The sequence below is a fragment of the Magnolia sinica genome, chromosome 18 (assembly GCF_029962835.1).
Source record: "Magnolia sinica isolate HGM2019 chromosome 18, MsV1, whole genome shotgun sequence".
Classification (NCBI taxonomy): domain Eukaryota; kingdom Viridiplantae; phylum Streptophyta; class Magnoliopsida; order Magnoliales; family Magnoliaceae; genus Magnolia; species Magnolia sinica.
Genome location: NC_080590.1, coordinates 31,203,591 through 31,226,410, shown reverse-complemented (window position 1 = coordinate 31,226,410; position 22,820 = coordinate 31,203,591). Strand labels below are relative to the sequence as shown.

Genomic DNA, 22,820 nt, shown 5'->3' with positions numbered 1-22,820 from the left:
CATCAATGTTATTGTCCATGATGTAGAGCCCACCTTCAATATCAACCGCCTATCATGTGGAGCCCACATTTGATGTGGACCGTCCATATGTGGGCGCTACCTTTGGCGTGGGCCGACATCATGTGGGTCCACCTTGTATGTGTCATTCATCATTAGGGGCCAACCTTTGATATGAACCATCCATTATGTAGGGCCCACCCTCAATTCCACTATGTATCTTGTGGAGCCCACCTTTGATGTGGATTGTCCATTGTGTGGGCCCCACCTTCAATGCGGGTAATCCATCATGCAAGGTTGCCTTTGATGTTGGCCATTCATCATTAGGGCCATCCTTTGATGTGGACCACCCATTATATGGGGCCCACCTTGATGTACACCAATCATATGGAGGTAACCTTTGATGTGGACAGTCCATTATGTGGGCTCCACCTTAGAGTGAGCGGTACATCATATGGGGTTACCTTTGACATGGATTGATTATTTAGAGAGAGAGAGAGAGAGATATTTGCTTGTGCATACCAAACTAAATTTAAGGCAAGCTTATGGGTGGATCCAAACACACCCTGAGTTATCCATTATTTTAGAAGAAGCTTAACCTGGGAGTCTCATCAAAACCGTATATTGAATAGGCCAAATGGCAAATTGGACATAGAGAAATCAAATTATTTTAGGATAATCTTAACCTCAGGATAGGTGGCATTCAAACGAGCACTAAAAAAGAAAGAGTGAGCCAAGACTGGCTTACATTCAGCTAGAAACAGTCCACCTTTTAAATGATTGGATAATCTAATCAAATCGAATAACGATTCGAGTCCAATCAGTGATGGGGACTGCAGGATTGCTTAACTTGGATCACCATACACATTGCACGACGCATGAACGCCCTAAAATGTACATTTTTCTCGATCATTCTTGAGCTTTTCTGAGTAAACCTAATTCGGCCTGTTTGGATGGGCAATCCTCAACTCCAATCTGAAAACCACGTTTTTCAAGCTGCCTTCAACTAACTTCCCTGAGTTACCACAAGGAGTTTGTGGGAAAGCATTCTGAAGGGAACCAGGTATGCGTACCATAGTTCCAGATTCGGTGGCTCTGCTTGAAACCTGGCTGACTCGAGTCGAAGTGACCGAAAAAAGTACTCAGGTCAAGTTTCTTGGAGTGTGTCAGTTGGGACTTCTTGAGCCTGCTTCAAAACTAGGTTGATTTAATACTACTCCTCGTGACTCGACTCAGTTAACTGCTTTCTAGTAATAAAATAAAATATGAAAAAAAATAAAATAAAATTGTCTGACTGTAGCAGAATCACTCCCTCGGTTTTATTACAGAAAAACAAATGGCATTTGATAGGAATTTTACTGGCAACCTTAGAACCATCCAGACAGCTTTAAAATTTTGTACCACAGCGAGTCTTCTAGCGGACTCATCCATCTAGGCATCTAGTTGAGTTGTTATTGTTCTTTTTTTTTTAATTTTTTTTATTTTTATTTTTAAAATTTAAAAATCTGAGTTTTAAACCTAGACGTCTGCATGCAAGATCTGGCTATCCATGAAGGATCATGCTGGTTTGCTCATCAAAAGATGGCCACACGTTGGTCATTATGATGGTGGGCCCTACCCAATTAAGAGCCCATGCATCACATGCAGCGCATGCATGCTGCAAGTATAGTGAGTCTCCGTCACTGCATTAGCATGGATTGTATGTAGGACTGACTAAGGGCGGGGGCCTAGAAAAATCAATATTTTGAATTGGCCCAGCTCGCTTAGACCGGACCAACCAAAATCCGGGCCTGATGCCCACCATTGCCAGACCTACTTGTAGGGTGCGGCCCAGTAGTTGGCTAAAACTAAGGGCTACATCAATGTGGGGCAACAAGTACCAGATAGACCACTGTCAGATTGAAAAGTCCTACTTCGGTTATATCTATACATTTGGACAGTTAAAGTGCGAGAGTTTATGACATTTTTGGACCATCTGTTCTGAATTTGAAAAGCTTCTATTTCCAACTGGCTCATTTAATCATCAAGGAATGGTATTGATCCCCACCACACAAGTAGCAAAGTGTGTAATAGTATTTTCGCTCATTGACCTGGTGGGCCACCATTCAGGTAGTCAGTCTTGAAGACCTACATGAATTGGACATTCCTGACCATCTGAATACTGAGTTCTGCAATGGAAAGCGACCTGTTTGGAAACCACCGAAAGATGATTAACTGCTCTTGATTCGCTTTCCACTTGAGCTTTGATGGCCCACAAAATCAAAAGTCCTGATCCCAAAGGGATTGGCACATGTCACTTTGCTGTCAATTGCTATGTATGGATGTGGGCTATGAATATGTAGTATTGGCAAAACGTCATCTCAAGCAGTTTAAACTAATATTAGACGTCTCTGCCGTTAAAGAAGTTTCCTGTCATTAAGCCAAGAGAGGCCAGTTTAAATCATACCACTTGTTTGGGGCTGTTGGGCTCAACAGGCCCACAAAATTCGTTTTCAACAGGGAGAGCCTGAAATCCCGGCCGGTGTTTCACTCTCGTGAGGCAGTGCTAACCCGAGTTTGACCTTCGTTAAAAATAAAAAATAAAAAATAAAAAAGACATTTTATCGCAAAATTACCAATGAATCTATATTTTATCAAATAATGCCTAAAGGTTTGAAATTGCATAAGAAGAGCTTTTTGAGGGACAAATTTACAAGAATGCTCTAGTTTTTTTCTTATTTTAAGTGAAATTCGAAACTTATAGGCCCACGTGTCCAATGTATGCACACCATGATGAGAACACGAATAAAACATCAGGCTGGTCTTATCATCAGATGGGCTATACTCGAATGGGCATATTTTTAATGGTGTATTTTATTTTTTATTGAATTAGCCCATATGATTAGATCTACCATAATTTTTACAATAATGTTGGTGCGCATCTGTTGAATGGGTTGGATGTGAGATATATACTAGATAGGCCGTATAATTCTTAACTCTCCACTTTGTTGTAAAGAAAAATCATAGGAGGGCGGTAACATAATTTTTTCCTCGGGAAGGCAATATCCAGGGATAACCCAGAGGTATTTTGGGGTAAAAAAATATCCTAAGAAAATATTTTTTCCATAGTTAAAAACTCTACAGGTGCTATTCATGTGGGAAGAGAACAACTGAACCTTGAAGAACCAGGAAAACATCTAGAGCGCAAAGGCATAGAAAAAGAATGAATGTAATCCCAAATTTAGAACTGAGAAAGATGTTAATATCATCATAATCATGAGCTTAAGATGATGATCACAATTGATTGGGAGTGGCTATGTGAATCCTGTCTTGCCTTTCTACTCTTCTCCATGATTTCAGTTACACCATAGGTCATTGAGTCTTCTGTTTTTTTTTTTTTTTTTTCTTAACTGCACTGGAGCTATTCATTTGGGAAGAGAATAACTGGCCCCTGAAGAACCAGGAAAACATTTAAAGTGCAAAGGCATTGAAAAATAAAAGAAATGAATGTAATCCCAATCTTGGAACTGAGTAAGATGTTAATATCATCATAATCATCGGCTAAGATGATCCCAATTGATTGGGAGTGGCTATGTGAATCCTGGCTTGCATTTCTACTCTTGCCCATGATTTCAGTTACATCATAGGTTATTGAGTTTTTTTTTTTTTTTTAACTAACTCTACTATTATATGTTCTAGCCTCTCTTGCCTTGTAGAGCTTTCACGTGTAGCAACTTATTCCTTCTAACAAGCTTTTCTCTTGCCTTTTAGAGCTTTCAACTTGTTCCCATTTTTTTGAATTATCTCTAATATTATTGAAATATCTCCGATATTATCTTTATCTCCCGTTCAGCGATACCGATAACACTGGTAGCGATACCGATAACGCTGGTAATATCTGGAATTCTAGGATTAGCAATGTATCGCTAAGTATTGCCAACGTATCAATATCACTAATATAATCGCCAATATTTTCAACTATGCAAATTCTAAGTGTCGCTTGTATTGCTAATGCATCAATATTGCCAATATTTTCAAATATGTAAATTCTAGGTAATGCTTGTATCATAAGTGTATTGACGCTATTTCAATGATATCACCAACGTATTGATATCATTAAAATTTTGTTTATTAGAAAATTTTCTTATTTCAATATATATATATTATTTTTCATGGGCACATGGTTGTATGTAGTGTTCAATTGTCATTGATAATATTGATAATATCTTGATCTTATCGATATTGCAACATGCCCGATATTGAGACAACAATCTTTCATTTCCTTTCCAATTGTTGATGATTTCTTAGTGAAATATCATATGTTGTTAATATTTTGCAATATCGATGGATGTTTGGAAGGAAGGTTGGATGGTTAAGTAGGCCGGATGGGATGGTTGGACTAATTTCTTTTAACAGTGCATGTTTTTAAGGCTCAATGGGAACTTGTTATGTATGCTTTCTTTTTGCAATTTTTTCTAATTTCTAAATATACAAATATGTACATTTTAGCATCTTCTGAAGTTTTGCTGAAAATTCCACTGTTTTTCTCATGTTTTCCTGCATTTCCGATTATCAGCGATATTAGTGATGATATCGATATTGTTTCTGTATTCTTGACCAGCAAAACTTGTAGCGATACCGATACTTCGAACACTACTTGTGCCAACTTATTCCTTCTAACAATCATAGTTCTTGATCTATATTATATATGACTTATCCAAATCTATTTTTCCTCATTTTGTTACCTGGTGGTGCTATCCTGAATTTCTTGAAATGCGTTCATTTCTAATTCTATACTTCTTTAACTTGCAATCATCCATCTCAACATCCTCATTTTAGTACATTCATCCAAATGAATGTGTGGTTCCTTATAGTTATAGGTGGATTCTTTTCACATGTAAAAGTGCTCCTAGATAGGTGTATTTTCATTACCTTTCATGTGTACTTATTCTTTCATTGTATATATAATGTATTCCTCTATATTTATACTCCATTTGGGATAAAACAATATATAGAATACAATTGAAGAATTCTCTAATTTCTCCTGAGCTATCATAGTATTAGCGTGGTCTATCTGGACAATTGATCATTGAGCCTATTCTCTAGCCTCTCTTACCACGTCGTCGCTAACCATCGCGGCCCATATTGTTGTTGTGGTTCTCATCATTGCCACCATCTGTTGATCTCTTTGGCTTTACCATTATCTTTATTCAGTGGAATCTCTGCATCGCACTATCCACCCTGTTGCCATCCACCTATTTCCACATCTCCACTGGCAGATCCTAACTAGCTCGCTGCCCCCATCACACTCTCCATGGTCTTAGATCGACAACTACCAAATCTAAAAAACCATGACATAGTCCCGCAACCCACAAACCACCGTTGTCATCCCTGTTCCGGCACCCCCATTCTTACAAGACCCACTAGAAACCAACACCACTATCACTACCAACCAACATCTCACCCAAAACCAGCAAGCCTCATAGCCCATGTAGGAATTTTTGGATATGTAAATCCGTAATTATGGAAATTCAAAAATAAAAAATTAATTGTAAAAAAGAAATTAAAACAAATTTAGAAATTTGAATAAGGAGGAATTTAGAAAACCTATTTGATTCAAGGCGCGATGAAAGCCACTCGGCTTGAAATTGATGTCCTCATTTGGAAGATGTCCGTAGTGTAACAGGAATACTAGACAACCAATCTCCAGGATAACCTTGCATGTTGTCTCGTCACACCGGCGCACTCGATGTACGAAGACCTGAACCGTTTTTGTATGTCTTAACCTGAAGAGTGAACCAAATTCATTGCAGAGATTCGAAGTGAGAGAGAGAGAGAGAGAGAGCTGAAAGATTGAATCGAATATAAAATTCGAAACCAGAGAAGTCCATTATATAGACTTCAAAGGTTGCCTCGAATGTGTATGTATGGACTCCTACCAACAGACATGGTTGTTGGGTTTTTTGGAAGAAGAAACATTTTCGTTTTTCGGCTCTGTTAGGAACTACAAAATAAATAACCATTGCAAATTGAAATTTCAAAAGGTAACAAAAACTTTTTAGTTTGCAAGAATACTTGTGCGCGTGCGCGCACACCACACCACATCATAGCCTGGCCCAAAGCATATGTGCACGTATGGTTCATGGCATAGATTGGGGTTGATGGCATACGTTCACAGCCCCAAGTGTAGCGTCGCGATGTAGTAATAATCTCGGCGAGACCAAGGCCGAATCCACAGGGACTAATCTCGTGTGTATTCTGAAAGCAATTAGAAGTAGAACTAGAAGAAGATGTGAATCTAAATCTAAAAGAAAGAAGGGAAATAGAAATCTGGAATTAGAAAGAGAGAGATAATTAGAAAGAAGTTACCAAATTAGAAGTTTTTATATTGGGATCCTACAAAAAAAAAAAAAAAGTGAAAGCAATTAGTTTCTAAAAAGGAAATAAGGAAAGCAACTAAAAAAGTTAGTTTCTAAAATAATTTAGAAAAAATCCTAACATAAAAATAGAAAGTGGAAAAATCCTAATCTTAACCCAATTCCAAAACTAGTCAATCTCAGAAAAATGCAACGGTTAATCCTCGACAACGGTGCCAAAATCTTGTTCACAACCCCAAGTGTAGGGTTGTGATGTAGTAATAATCTCGGTGAGACCAAAGTCGAATCCACAAGGACTAATCTCATGTGTATTCTGAAAGCAACTAGAAGTAGAACTAGAAAATGATGCAAATCTAAATCTGGAAATAAAGGGAGTAATTTGGGAAGGATTTAATTAGAAACTTAAGAATTTAAAGGTGGGAACTAGGGTTCCCAAGGATCCACTTATAGCAATCAGGGAGATCTATGCTTGATTCAAGGACACAACTGGAATCAGAGTCCTATCTTATCTAGTTAGAAGATATCTCAATAAAACCAAATCTGAACTTCCTTTGACCTAATTCTCAATGGATGAGAGTTGTAAGAACTAGAAGTGATTCTATCACCTAGCCATGTCCAGGAGACAATGGCAAACAACAGGATATATCAATTCCACAATCAAACATAGGAGAATTGTGAAGGTTAGAAGGGATTCCATCATCCAACTATGCCCAAGGGACGATGGTGAATAATAGGATTTCCTAATTTTACAATCTCAAGGCATAAAAAGAAGATACTCATAGCTATTGCAGATCTATTGTAATTTGAACCACAACAAACCATTCAGAACTGAAAGTATTCCTTAAATATCAAACTAGAATCGAAGAGAATTTAATATAAACATGAATCAAAGCAATAGAAACATCCCATCATGCTATAAGCTTCACCTCTTAACCCTAGCTAAGAGGTTTAGTCAACCATAGACATGATTGGATCTAAAACCCTAAAAGAAAACATGAAAACAAAGGAAGAAAGGAAGAAAAATGCTTGGCGACGGCTTTCCACCCTTATGCCTTGCTCCTCTAAACCCTAGATAAATGCCTAGGGATGCCTTGGGTACTCCTATTTATAGTTGTGCAACACCTCCTTTCGCACCTCCTTGGAAAAATCTGGAAACTGCCTCAAATTTACGCACTCCACGTAACTTTACATAATTTCATGCGATTTGTTTGATGACATCGAACTGCCTTCGATGTCATCGAAGATGTCTTTTATACGTGCTTTTTTCACGCTTTTGTAGCTTCATTCGAACTCTGTAACCTTCCAGGTCATTGAACCTACCTTCGATGTCATCGAATAGGCCTTCGATGGCATCGAGCATTGTTCGAGGAATCGATAATGCATCCAAAACAGTTTAGAGAGTTTATTCAATTTCTTCAATAAATTCGATGTCATCGAGAAAGTCTTCGATATCATTGAGGAAGTCTTCGAGTAATCGAACATGGTGCCCAATATGTCTAGCAAGTTTTGCCGAAAATCCACAGAAAATTCAATGTCATCGAGCATGCTTTGATGTCATCGAACAAAGCTTCGAGTCATCGAACAAGTTCGCCAGTCATCGAAAAATGTCTTCAATTTGTCTAGCAACCAACTCGATTTTCTTTCATAAATTTGATGTCATCGACCCGTGTTCGATGTCATCGAATGGTAGCTTCGATATCGTTGAATGGTAGCTTCGATATCATCGAATGGTGATCGATGACACAGTCAACGTTTATTCCTGCACTTGTTCTTTCAACTTCATTCATTCTCAGCTTAGTTTTCTTGAATCTTGGGACCTTGAAATCTTCAATCTTTATCTCCTAAGATCCATTCTTTGCCTTGGTGGTCTTTGAGCTACAAATCCATACTTTTAGCACCTTTTCTAATTGAAGCTCTTAAATTCACCTTGCAATACAAACATGAGTAAAATATTGATTAAGCAATATCATGTTCATAAAACCAAGATATAAATAGGGTTCAATATGCAATATTTGACCCTTAACAGCATAGCCTCTCCAAACAACCAAATTCACATGCCCCTTGAAAGGGGCCTAAGCCCTATGCAAATTCTTTATCTTATAAACTCATTTTTTTTTCTTGCCTATCCAATGTGGGATTAAACCCACAGCAATACAAGACAAAATGCCTTTGTTGTGTTTTTGAAAATTTGTAGGGATTTTTCAAGTCATTTATTTATTTATTTTAAAACTACAAAATTACAACAATCCCTGTATGTTTCAAAATAATTACTTTCGAGTTAGACAGAAATAATTGTGCATTTTATCGATGTTTATTAAGCTTGAATCGATACTTAGAATAGACAAGACAGGTTCGCAGGAGTCAACTGACAAACAGTCTTGAACCAAATTCATATTAATGTAAAACGGCTACACATGTCACTCACACAATTGTTCCAATACAGATCGTTCCATGGTTTGATACTTTTTGGCCATGCATCTTTACCTAAATTTCACTAATGCTTTAGAGAATTTATCCATGTTCTCATAGGAAGTGGCCTCATCTCCTTATTAGTATAGATGAATTCCATCAAGTGTATGTAACAACCGAATACACGACCAACAAGTATATGGCATATGGATTCATTAAGAGTTTGAGACTCAACTCTACTAATTGTTGCTTGCACCATCTACACCATAGAATGAGCTTCTTCTTCTTCTTCTTCTTCTTCTTCTTCTTCTTTTATTTATTTATTTATTTATCATAGTTCTATACATCTCTTAGTGTTTTGTTGTTTACCCATTTGAAGCCTATCGCATGTGATCTCCATTTGTATAGGTTAGGTTACCAACACTGGTAGCTCATGATATTGGACTCAGCCACATCCCCTTGGATGTATCTAGGAATAGTTGTTTAATGATATTGGACTCAGCCACATTCCTTAATATGTATCTAAAAATAGTTGTTTACTAAGTCCATTAGTCAGAGAATCTGCCAAGTTCTTCTCTAATCTCACAAAATCAATGGTTATTACTTCATCTTGTAGTAAATGTTTTACTATGTTATGTCGGAATCGAATATACTTATTTTTTTCATTATATATCTTATTATTTTCCATTGCTATAACAACTTGACAATCACAATGTAGAGATATAACCGAAAAAGGTTTTGGCCACAAAGGTATATTAGCCAATAGATTTCTAATCCATTCTGCTTTTGTTCCAGCCTTTTCCAAAACAATGAACTCAAATTCCATAATAGACCGAGCAATACAAGTCTGTTTGGTGAATTTCTAAGCGACAGCTCCTCCACCCAAAATGAAAATATATCCACTTGTGGATTTTGTTTTATCTGAATTTGTAATCTAGTTAGCCTCAATATATCCTTCCAATACAATGGGAAAGCCATTGTAATATATACCATATGTGATTGTACATTTTAGATACATTAGTATTCTAAATAAAGCATTTCAATGATCCTGATTAAGATTGTGAGTGTATTTACTACATAAGCTATATTAGGCTTTGTGCATTTCATTAGGTATATTAGGTTACTAAAGATTTTAGAATATACGAGTTGTGATACACTTTGACTTGTGTTTTTCTTTAAATATATGGAATAATCATAAGGAGTAACACTTTCTCAATGTAATGACATTAAGAGAGAATAAAACCATCATATTTTCTGATTACTTTTATTATAAGAATCACATTAACCTCGCCTAGATCTTTCATATCAAATTGTAATGAAAAGAATTTTTTAGTATAGTTAATTAACTTAAGATTAGTTACAAAAATGAGTATGTCATTTACATACAAACAAATAATAACTTATTCATTACCTGTGAATTCACTATATATGCATCTGTCTGCATTATTTATTCAATAGCCATTAGATTTCAAAGCATTGTTAAATTTCTCATGCCACTATTTAGGTGCTTATTTTAAACCACATAGGGATTTGATTAATTTACATACTTTGTTTTTTTGACCTTCAATTTTATAACCCTCAAGTTTATCTATGTATTTTTCTTCTTCTAAATCTCTGTTCGAAAAAGCTATCTTGACATTTATTTGATGTACAAGAAGTCTGTATATATACGCTAAGGTTATAAGGACTCTAATAGAAGAGTTCCTAGCTATAAGAGAATATGTATCAAAGTAGTCTATTCCTTCCTTCTGTCTGAAACCCTTAACCAATAATCTAACTTTAAGCTTTTAATCTTGTAATCTTTAGATATTAATAATTTTGTCTTCCTATGTAGGAAAAAAAATAAATTTATTTAGCTTGTATATGATCCACTTTTGAGAGTGATTAAATGTCCAGCCCATTTTTAAACTGTGTTTGTTACCGCTGGATTGTCTATATTCTCTCATTTAATCTCTCAAAACCATATTCCCCATGTACACTCTTATATCCTTTACCTTTATTTATTTATTTATTTATTTATTTATTTATTTTTATTTTTATATGAACACTTTGGTTTTCTACAAATATCCTCTCCGTTTAGAATTCTTTGCGTTAGTCCATCCATGTATTCCTAGAATTGTTTCTTTATTCTATTTTCTTACCCTGCCTATGGCACATATGCACTAATAACATTCATTAATTCATCTCCAATTCTATTAATAAAATTATTTCACTTGTTCTTTTAACATCTACAACTTTATCCTTTAAATTTTCATCTACCAACGTTCCTCTTTCATTTTTATTATTGATCTTTTCTATATGCCAAAGTTTTAGCCATCAATTTGTCTAGTATTGGTTGCTTTTCACTTGATCTCTTGAATGCAAGCTATGTTCAATTTTCTTTGTTTCATCGTATTTATTAACTCTGTACTTTTATCTATCAATTTTTCTATATTAGGCATGATGAATCTTATTTTCCTAGATTAGCTTCTTTACCCATGCGCATCCAAAATGGCACGTCCACCAATATTCATATAACATTTTTTTCAATTGGAAAGAATACCTGGATCCTTTACCACACGATTGGATCCTTCACTACATTTAATTCAAGATATAATCAAATCTAATTCAAGATACGGAATTGAGGATACTCAGACAAATGGGAGTTGATAATAGTACATATGGAACTGTCGTAGTGCGTGTATCAAGAATGTGTTTTTTCTCGAGCCACTATTAAACCTATTCTTTCTACTTCCACGATGATGCATAGGTCAAGCCTAGGTAGACAAGGTGTGTTTCAACACCGAGGACTCAACTTTTAGCTTAACTGACCTATTAAAAAAATGCTGCATCCATAAACTAGGGTGGTTTTAGATTTCAATTCCCATCTCTTCTCCATGGCCAGTCATGCCGTAAAATCGATCAATGCGATAGTTGTTCCATCAAGTATCTAAAGTGGGTCCTACAGTTTCGGCAGTAATTTCCGAGCACATGCATATGAACCATCACACAGAGGCTTATCCATATATGTGTACTTAATATTTGAACGAAGATCATCACACCCAACAATTTATGAACTTAGACAATGAATGTGATAATTGCAAATACGTGGGAAACATCAAAATGATCTACCTAGCATTACCATTACATGATTGTTGTTTCATCTTGAATTATATTTCACTCATCAACCAGTGGTATATGGGATAGATGATAGTGATAATCACTCCAAAGATCAATTCTTATTAAGATATATGTGCTATAACACACGTACTTTGGCATTATGTAAAAATTACTACTGATTTGTTATGGTTATCTTATTTATACATTTGTTATCCACGTGCAAGCACCATTATCCTTCTTAAGCGTCATGGGTACTATATGTGGTCATAGAGAAATGGTCTTCACCGTCCCCTTGAATAGGCTTGGGTGACACCTGATTCAACACTGATAACAACTGGAATTGAAATCCACACCATATACACCACTGGATCTCATGCAAAACTATCACAATCAATGGGCAACCGTACTCACAATGTAACGCAGCATGCACTCACGGCCATATCATTACAATGCACCAGTACTACATATTCCTTGCACTCCACAACACCGCCAGGTTTCTCGACTATCGTCTAGCATTCATGCTCATTTCTACATGGGTATTGCTTGCCGTTGATGGACACATTCGTAAGCCAATGGAAGGTGTTTTAGGCAATGTGTCGGGATATAACTCCTGCTTGCCTCTGAAGTCTATCTGCTCATCTTGCGGATTCACTGTTGGTCCATTTCATCAGTGGCATGATCACAGCCACCTTCGAGGAGCCATCCACATATTTTCCTCAAAAGCACCCCAGATTTGCACAAGGAAGCTTTGATTTCAGTTGACAAAGCTACTATTGATGCTTCTACATTAATTGATCCGTCAGCTGCTGACATTCTGTACCTCCAATCTCCTCTCCCATGAAGACTCATGCAAGAAATTGAGTAACTCAACGATCAAGTTTCCATTGAAATCCACTATGATACCGGCTGACATAATTTTAGATTGAACCAGTCTGTGCTCGATAGAGAAGTCGGAAATCCAATCTCACGCATGAAAGGGAAGGGAAATTAGGTAATTGCAAGTGAATGGAATCGCAAATGGCAAACCCAACCCAACCTAAACAAGAAAGGAGAAGGGCTTTTCATGCACTCTCACAATTCTTAGTAGCTCTCATTCATAATCTCTAAAAATCTAGCAATGATGTCGGAAACAAAAGTTTTATACAACTCTTGCAACTAAGCACCAACTAGTCTCCTATCTAACAAACTAATTCCTCGAAGGAAAAGACAAAGGGCTTGTTTGCTAAAACTTATTTCAGCCCTTTCAGTGATTTTTTCCTTATTCGCATTTTGTAAATCATCATAATTAAGTGTTTAATTTCTATTTCCACATAAAGATAGATTTTATTTTATTTTTTCAGCTCCCTCTCATGACTCATCATTTATCAATAATTTAAAATGACAACAATTCCCTTCCTCTTCTAAAAAAAAATGATCACTTTTTGAGCCACCTTATGAGGATTGATCGTAGATATAAATTGTTAATCTTGAAGTACCCGTCAAGCCATTCGAAACGAGTAGTTACTCACTTAAAAAAGAGATCAGAGCGCTGAGATTTTGGATGTCGAAGTTAGTGTAGCTACATATTCAGGTCACATGTGTAGTAATAATGATTTACCATTGTCACCCATTCTTGGATGTATTTCTAGACTCCTTTTATGAAGTAAACCGCATATCTTGTAGTACTCATTGATAGCTTCATGTTCACTACCCTAAGTATAGGGTTGCGATGTAGTAATAATCTTGGTAAGACCGAGGTCGAATCCACAGGGACTGAACCTTGTACATATTCTGAAAGTAACTAGAACTAGAACTAGAATAAGATGATATTTAAATCAGAAGGAATTAAGAGAAGAATTGTGATGTATTTAAACTAAAAGTTGTAAAATTCAAAGGTGGAAAACTAGGGATTCCAAGGATCCACTTGTAGAGAGCAGGGAGATCTATGCTTGATTCACAAACACAATTAGATTCAGAGTCCCATCTTCATCCAGTTGGAAGATATATCATTAAAATCCAAATTTGAACTTCCTTTGATCTAGTTTTCAATAGAAGATAGGTACGAGAATTAGAATTGATTCCATCACAAAACCATGCCCATGAGACAAAGCAAACAACAAAATTTAACCAATCCACAACCAATCTAAGAGAGTTATGAACATTAGGAAGGATTCCATCATCCAACCATGCCCGTGAGACGATGGTGAACAACAGGGCTTCCCCTCTTCACAATCTCTGTAATGAAAAGAATATGCTCAAAGCTATCGCAGATCCATTGTAATGTAAGTCACAATAAACCATTAAAAAGTAAAAGCATCCCTTATAATCAAACTAGCACCAAAGAGAGTTCATCACATGAATCAAAGCAATAGAAAGCGACCCATCATGCTACAAGCTTCACCTCTTAGTCCTAGCTAAGAGGTTTAGCTAATCATAGATATGATCAAGCTAACTAAAATAAAACATCAAGGGAAAAACTAAAGAAGGAAAAAAAAGAACTCCTTGAGCCGGCTGTCCTCTCTCTCTCTCTCTCTCATCCTTGCTTATTCACGGTCTGATGAGAGAGCCCTGGCTGTCTCTCATGCGTCCTCCTTCATTGGGATTTTCAGTTGGTGGCTGGGTGTTTTTAGAAACTGCCTGCAAAGGCTCTTTACGCAGCACCTATCGTGCATGCGAAACGTTCGCAGCTTCTTGTGTTGGAACGAATTTTTGGGGCGGCTAATCACCTTGTCGTCCATTCTGACTCCATGGTGAGGGTCGGCTCCACCTTTTACGTCTTCTGAACTGTCTGGATCATTGATCTGACCATGTCTATGAATGCGCAATGCGCTGGATCGTCCGATTTTCTAGGACGCAGGCCCTGCGCATGTTTCTTATGTTGTGGTGATTGGTGGGTCCCTGATCAGTGCTAGCAGAGAAATCCACTCCGTCCATTGAATTCTCCTAAAAAAACCGGTCGGAAATTGACGGTTTTGGATCAGATTTGGTGTGGCCCACAGAATCAATCACACTACACTTTTGAATGCCGCAAAACAGTCCTCTTGTGACCTTTGTAGCGGGCACGTGCGCGTGTGTGGTTACCCAAGGTCAACATGGGTTTGACTGGTTTTTGCCCCTCCGCATGATGGATGGCTTGGATTAACCACGTGGGCCATGATGGTGGCCCACATCAGCTCGCAAGGAGGTCGTGCGTCCGCACATCCTGCACAGGAGAAAACGGCAATTCCCGTTTTTTGGCTGGGAGTCGGGTCAGCGTACACTGACCGACTCCCTTGATTCGGTGCACCTCAGGTGCGTATGCATTGTGCAGGTACTCCATGTGCAAGGGGTCCACAGTGATGCTCATGAGAAATCCGCTCCGCCCATCCATTTTGCTAAAGGGGTTGAGACCAAAATTTAAACATATCCAGATATCAGGTGGGCCCCAATCAGTGATTTGTGGGCTGATTTGTCTGTTGGGCCACTTCCAGAGGGATTCAAGGGCTGAATTTCGATATGCACGGTTAATTTAGAGTCCTCAGGCCAGATATAAAGTTTCGAGCCAAACGGATTGTGGGAATCCTGTGATCTTGCATTCGGGATGACTTTCAAGCACTTTTTAGTGTGAATTGCTTGATTTTCTCAGATCTCTGGCGTGTACATTCTTCGATCTCGGTCCCCTGGGGTCCGTCCCTTGCCTTGGTGATTTTTGAGCGTTAAATCCATGTTTTTAGTACCCTTTTCAGTCTAGGCTCCTAAATTCACCTTGCAACACAAACACGATTAAAATAGGGCATTAAACAGTATCATGTTCGTAAAATCAGGTAATAACTGGGGTCTAATATGCAATATTTGATCCTCAACACTTCAGAGAAGTTGGTTTTTTGCTGCACATATGGGACATATGTGATGTAACAACGATTTAAAATTGTAGACCGCACATCTTGTAGTACTAATTGATAGCTACAAAACAAGTGGTTGCACGTGCCGAATGGAGATTAGAGCGTTGAGATCTTCTATATCAAAGTTGGTGTGTCGCCGCAAATTCGGGCCACATGCATGGCCTATTTTTTGAGGGGTTTCTAAACTCCTTTTGCAAAGTGGATTGCACATCTTGTATTACTCATTGATAACTTTGAAACAAATGGTCACATATCTCAAACAGAGATCATAGGATTGAGATCTTGTACATTGAAGTTGGTGTGTTACTTGCACATTCGGGCCACGTGTGTGGTAAGAACGATTTAACTTTGTGGCATATTTTGCAAGTCCTTTTTTGGACTCCTTTCATAAAATGCATTGCATATCTTATAACACTCATTGATAGCTTCGAAACAATTCGTTGCATGTCCTAAACAGAGATCGGAGCGTTGAGATCTTATACGTCAAAGTTGGTGTGTCACCACACATCAGTCCACGTGTGGTAATAACAATATGACTTTATGGCCTAATTTTTTTATGTGTTACTAATCTCCTCTCGAGATGTGGACCACATATCTTGCAACATGTGATTATAGCTTCAAAATAAGTAGTCGCATATTCCAAATGGAGATTTAAGTGTTGAGATAATGGACATAAAAAATTATGTCTCGTTACACACGTTGACAAAAAAAAAAAAAAAGAAGCAAAATCTAACGTTAGATGTTAATGTCCCATTTTTTTGCATTTTTTCTCTTTAGGGAGTATAAGTCTTCCATGATGTCCAACGCTTCGAGCTATATCAAAATTAAGGTATTCTGTTTTTGATAGATCTGATTCAATTCAAGTCAGATTGGGCCGATAATCATTCTCTAACCCAATTAGAGTTGTATACGAGTCGAACCGACTTGAGCTTTGCCCATCTTGGCTTGGCTCGACTAGCAGGCCACCCCAGCTCGAACTTGGCTTGACTCGGTCCTCGAGCCTAACTAGGTTGCTCAGTTCGGTCAGCAGTTCGAGCCAAGTTCGATCCGAGCTTAAGCTTGATCTTTCGAGCCGAGTTCGAGTTCGAGCCCATGAACGTGGTGGTTGGATATTTTTCACTAATATTTCTCCGATTTTTCATGTGGCTGTGCTTCTCAACCAAAAAGTTGGGCTGGTTAATTAATTTTCCTGGTGTTTTGAAGACCTCTTATAATCATGGTTCGCAAATTGGTTTTCACTTATCAAGTTATTCACCACACATACGGGGTCATATCGCCCTACATCACCTTTGTAATGGGATGCTTTGGGTTGATATGGCCCGATACAGCCTTATCGTTCATGGATGATACCATACATATCAGACGACACATCAAACATTGCTTACAATCCTACTAGTCTTTACTCTTCGTCCATGCAAATACCTTGTGGTGCCATGGTAATTGGATGCTACATGCTAGGAGGTTGGAAGGACCAAAACAGATCAACTTGCTTGGATAACAAATGACATAAAATATGGTTCAACATGATTTTATTTACTGTAAAGAGGTAGTGAGCAGTAGGATAACAGAATACAATAATATAAATAACCAACACAACTTGGAAAGAGAAAAAAAAAAAAAAAAAACAACCAAAGCCTAACAAACTTCTGGGAGCTCAATGGCTCAAAGCAGTCCTAAATAAAAATTCCAATGTAATTTTTATTTTTATTTATTATTATTATTATTATTATTATTATTATTATTATTATTTTTGTGTTTTCCAATAAAGAACACCCTAACTTTAAATGCACAAAATTTCACTAACTTCTCTACACTAATCAAATCCACAATAATTAAGTTCCAAACAAAAGAAAGAAGCTTCCTGAATAAGTTCAAGATCAGAAGATATAAGAGACTGCTCAAAAAGAGTCCAGAAAACACCATGAATAATGACTTCATCTGTTTGATAACAAATCATAATAATATATAAGTAGAGCCTTCTATTTATCAACTGTATCAACAGCTTGGACACCAACCAACACGATACGGTTCGACATGATTTTATTTACTGTAAAGAGGTAGTGAGCACTAGGATAACAGATTACAACAACATAAATAACCAATGCAACAACTTGAAAAAAGAGAGTCAACAAACCAAAGCTTAACAAACTTCTGGGAGCTCAAATGGCTCAAAGCAGTCCTAAATAAAAGTTCCAATGTAAAAATTATTTTGTTTTCCCCTATAAAGAACTGAATAGTACACACCTTAATTTTAAATGCACAAATATCACTAACTTCCCAACACTAACAAATCCACGATGATTAAGTTCCAAATAAAAGAAAGAAGCTTCCTGAATGAGTTCAAGATCAGAAGATACAACGGACTGCTCAAAATAAGTCCATAAAACACCATGAATAATGACTTCTTCTGCTTTTTAACAAATCATAATAAGAAAAAAGTAAAGCCTTTAATTTATCAATTGTATCAACATCTTAGTTTTTGAAAGTGAAGAGCCAACTAATCACATATTTTATGTGGCAAGTTTACTAGCTCCAATTATCACTTGATGGAAGGTATTGATTCTTCCTTTATATAGCTTGCAGCCACTAAGCTTGGAAAGAAGACTGAGAATTGATGCAACAATTGGATGGGCATGAAGGAATGTGAGAAGTACATAGGACTGAGAAATTACATGGAGAGTTAGCAAACCATGCAAGTATAGAACCAAGGATACCTCCTTGGCAGTAATAAGAATACAGTTTTGTTGTCACCATGATGATTTTTAAGGATTACAGTTAATCTTGGTGGGTCCCACATGCATGTGGGTCCCTTTGCTTACGAGTCATTAGGCTTTTGGATAGTGTGTTGCCTTTAGCTTTTATAGTCCCACATTGGAGTCTTCTGAAAAAATGCTAACTCCTATTATATAGAGTGGATCAGCACATTGAGTGAAAGTAAATTTTCTTGTAATAAAGAGTTTATTTTTCTCTCTTGTGCTCATTTCCTCTTGTTCACACATGTGTGCATGGTTGTTTCACACTATGGTGTTGTCTCTTGTACAAGCATGTGAGCATGGTTGTTTCACATAATAGTGTATTCTTCGGGTTTTGCTATAAAAACCTGGCAGAGTTGGCATGGAAACCATGAAATATGATCCTTGTTACACATGTAGGAGACCTATGAAGGCATTTGCAAATTATACTATGTGTGTTGTGTGATCAATTGCCAACAAAACATTGCATGTTTGCTCCATCTTCCATGTGAATGCAACAATGATGACATGGAACTATTCCCCACTCTCAGATATGAGAGGAATTATCTGTGTCAACTCATCTATTGCTGCTTCCATAGCATCATAATATGGAGGATTCCTCGTACAATTCTTTGAAACAAACTGGGAACGCCAAAGACATACTCAAAATGAAGCATAAAAGATTCAACAAAATCCACACCACAGCAACTTGTAGCACTGAAATTTCTACTGATGGAAAAATGCTCCCTTCTAAATAGAAAGAATTGATGTATCATAAGCTGTGAGACAATTCCATAGTCTACAAAACTTTTTCTTTTGGTAGGAAATAAATGCATAAGTATTTATATGTAGATAAATATACATACATATATTCTTACATTATATAAACAAGCCAATTTAATTGAAAACATAGAAGACTGAAGGTTCCCTTAAGTAGAGAATAAAAGAGTGCTGCTAATTTTAATAATAGAATCAAGTGAAGCGTGTGTTGCAGAACACTATTGACGTTGAAAATGAAGATCAACAACTCCTAGATGCTATCCAAGTAACTTCAACTTTCTGACACGTGCAACCATAAGCAATATTTTGAACATTTCACCTTTTCCATTACACAATCTCAATCTTGATTTATCAAAATATACATCTATAATATCAATGTTTACAGCACTTCTGACATGAAAAAAATTAAATTAGGCTTTTTAGGAGGGAAACCAATCCATCCATGCAAAACTCCATCCATACAATGCCATAGGCTCTTGAGGTTAGATAATATTCGGCATTTAAACTAGGATGGGAGTGCCTTGCCAACAATACCTATAATTGACTTGCCATCTTCATATGCTGCACCGAAAGTAGTATCAAAATAGAACAGAAATCTTCATATTAAAGCATAATAAGAGGAAACACCTTGACATCAATGCTAATAAGATGATAAGGAATTCGAGTGACCTCAAGGAGGTTCGGTTGGATTACGCACAAACAGATGTGCCAATCCCGTCGAAAAAGTATTAACAAGCATAATTAGTGGTCAAGTATTACAAGAATTCCAACCATGTGATAGAACTTCATAGGTCCTCGATCCAATTTTCAACATCATTCATCAAAAAACAGTTCAGACCAATAGGGGACTCTATGGGTCTGCTCCCCAATAACATAACCCATTAGAGAATATCTATGGTATATTTGCATTGCAGAAAAATATAGCTTTCCTTGCTCGAACAAACAATCCACTGATACTGTTGAAATTCGTCGATCATTGGGCTACCAAATTGGTGCAAGTAAGAAACTTCCATCTCCTTTTAGATAGAAATTGAGTTTAATAACCAATAAAAATAATTTAATAACTCACAAGTTGGTTGAAAGTATATTGATAGAGAGAAAATTAGAAAAGATGCTAATGTTTATGACGATGGCTTCTTTACGGACTCATTATACCGGGTACAGCAAAACCGCAAGCTAATAATAATCATTACTCATCAACTAAGCCTTATCCTAACCAATTGGGTCGGCTGCATGAATCCTATTCCGCCTTTCCATTCAAGCTAATAATATTTATGTAAACAATTCATCTTCAAGTCTATTGACATCAAATAAATCATCAATATTTGTTCACTTGAAAATGCAATGCTCCCAACCTATAAAAGCCTTCTATATATTTGACCACAATTATGACTTAGAATATTCCCTTTCTTCCATGGATTTGAGAACATGGAATATTAAGGTTGCCATGTTTATGTTTTCGAACATCAACACTACTATGCAGTACCTGCACATAGGTCTCGTCTGATAATGTTATGTCCACTTGGAAGCAATTCTCACAATAGCTTGTTTGGCATGCAGCTCTGGAAGTATGAAGCTGCACACATGTCTAAGAAGATTGAGATTCTTGAAGACTCTAAGAGGTGTGATAATTTACTCTGAAATATTCATACCAAATGCATCCTAAACTTGAAAGTAAAATTCAGATTCCATAACTTATCAAGAAAATTTTGAGTATATTTCTCAGTTCTTTAAAGTAGGGAACCGTACATCTTCGCAGGAAGCTTTTGGGAGAAAGCTTGGAATCATGTTCAATAGAGGAACTGCAACACATAGAGAACCAGTTGGAGAGGAGCCTAAAAAACATTCGAGGAAGGAAGGTATATCATAAATCCCATGTATCCAATCATTCTGCAAATACACATGATAGTAAATTCTACTGACATTGAGCACTTGCTGTTTCTCTATCCTTCAGTCTCAGCTGTATGTGGAGCAGATTAAGCAACTAAAAGAAAAGGTAATTCAAACAAAGGAAGTTTCAATTTTACAAACTCAAATCGCAATAGAATCAAGTAGGGTCCATTCCAAGAAAATTTTGTCAAGTACTTTGCTGATTAGAAATGCTAACTGACATTTTTCATTGAATTTAGGAGAGAATCCTATCAGAAGAAAACACCGTTTTAATCAAAAAGGTGAATGATTTATCTGTCTATACTATGAGAAATGCCATCATGCAGTTAACAACATGGAAGACCTTTGCAGCTTCCTCACGGTACATATGGCAAGCATCTGTGTGAGCTAGGATAGTTGATATGGTGGGCCTCACTGTGGGTGGACTATATACCAAAATCACGGAGAATCTGACTATCCATCTGTTGTTTTGCTGGTCGAATGTAGCCTGCTGCTTTAGTAGTTCCTTGTGTAGAACTGATTGGTTGGCTGCCAAAATTTAATGACTTGGACATGATCTATCCATGTGGCGGCTGACCAGATCAACAGAGACTATCATGTCACCACATGTACAGTGAGGGATCTGCTGGAACTTCAACAATGTGAGCTGCGTAGTAACATTTCATCCCCATTTTGGTGTCCTCGCATTTTGGATCCTCTTAACAATGCCTAATGAGAATTTTGCATACCATTCATCAGTGTGGGTTGAGGCCACAAGAACCATCAACCATTCAGAGAGAAATTGTCCATTATGATCATGGTACTCAAGATCAAGAGGTGGAAACTGAATTGTACATAGGGAGGCCTGAGAGAGGAATACCACGCTACCCATTGCAAGGTTGATAAGTGATGTAATCCTGCCATCGAAGTCATCACAAGCTTAAAGACCACCAAGTGAAGTTGAGTTCTGTTTATGTGAGAAATAACCACACAATGTAAGTAACTTCGTGTGCAGACAATAAATCAGCAGATGATATGATGCAGTGTATGATTTGATCTTATTGAATCTTCAGAAAACATGAAACTTGGAAGATTGTATTCAACACCTCTCTCTCTCTCTCTCTCTCTCTCTCTCTCTCTCTCTCTCTCTCTCTCTGTGTGTGTGTGTGTGTGTGTGTGCGCGCGCATCAAATCCTATTGATTTCTGTTTTCATATTGAATCCTAGAATCATTGATCAGTCGCTGGTAAAAAGAACAAAAAAACTTTCACATCTTAAATTAGCTATTTGAATGAACTGCATCCAAAATGTGGCCCACCGAGTGGATGGTCTGGATCCATTGCCATATGCATGAATCAGCACTTTGTAATATTCAATGATGGAGCTTTGCTAAAGGCCAATAAGCATGCCTACAGAGCCACACATGGTCTCTTAGCACTTCTCTAGACATTTGAGGCATGAATCAGGACCCCGCACGTACCAAAACAATGGACTATTCCAGTAACCATTGCTGCACCCATGCAGAGGTACACATTAGCTTAATAGAGCTCAAACTAAAGAAAACCATACAATGTTTGGCTGACTAAAAACAGCATTTTTCTTAGCCTGCAAACAACCATAAAGGACCCATCATTACAATGGCTCAAACCATTAATCAAGAGATGCCTACTATGGACGGGTCATGCATTAAAAATTTCCCACATTAAAAACAAATCAGAT

The 22,820-nt window shown here is 37.1% G+C and overlaps 1 protein-coding gene and 1 long non-coding RNA gene across 5 annotated transcripts in view; one reads left to right on the top strand and one right to left on the bottom strand.

Moving 5' to 3' along the window:
* LOC131233034 (MADS-box protein SOC1-like) overlaps nucleotides 1-22,207 on the top strand; it is a 43,891-nt gene extending 21,684 nt beyond the window's left edge. Inside the window, exons 3-7 of the mRNA XM_058229600.1 lie at nucleotides 20,794-20,855; nucleotides 20,993-21,092; nucleotides 21,188-21,229; nucleotides 21,363-21,404; nucleotides 21,862-22,207. Coding sequence (XP_058085583.1) covers nucleotides 20,794-20,855; nucleotides 20,993-21,092; nucleotides 21,188-21,229; nucleotides 21,363-21,404; nucleotides 21,862-22,005 — 390 coding nt within the window. The 3' untranslated portion in view covers nucleotides 22,006-22,207. The remainder of the gene's footprint in view (nucleotides 1-20,793; nucleotides 20,856-20,992; nucleotides 21,093-21,187; nucleotides 21,230-21,362; nucleotides 21,405-21,861) is intronic.
* Nucleotides 20,155-22,080, bottom strand: LOC131233035 (uncharacterized). 4 transcript variants are annotated; one of them, XR_009165045.1, is made up of 4 exons: nucleotides 21,852-21,990; nucleotides 21,157-21,217; nucleotides 20,983-21,035; nucleotides 20,155-20,809 (listed from the first exon to the last, which is right to left on the bottom strand). It is a non-coding gene; the product is annotated as an uncharacterized LOC131233035 (long non-coding RNA). The 4 variants fall into 4 exon arrangements; XR_009165044.1 differs by lacking the exon at nucleotides 21,157-21,217 and having other exon boundaries at nucleotides 21,983-22,080; XR_009165047.1 differs by lacking the exon at nucleotides 21,157-21,217 and having other exon boundaries at nucleotides 20,983-21,068; nucleotides 21,983-22,072.
* Nucleotides 22,208-22,820: the final 613 nt, after the last annotated feature.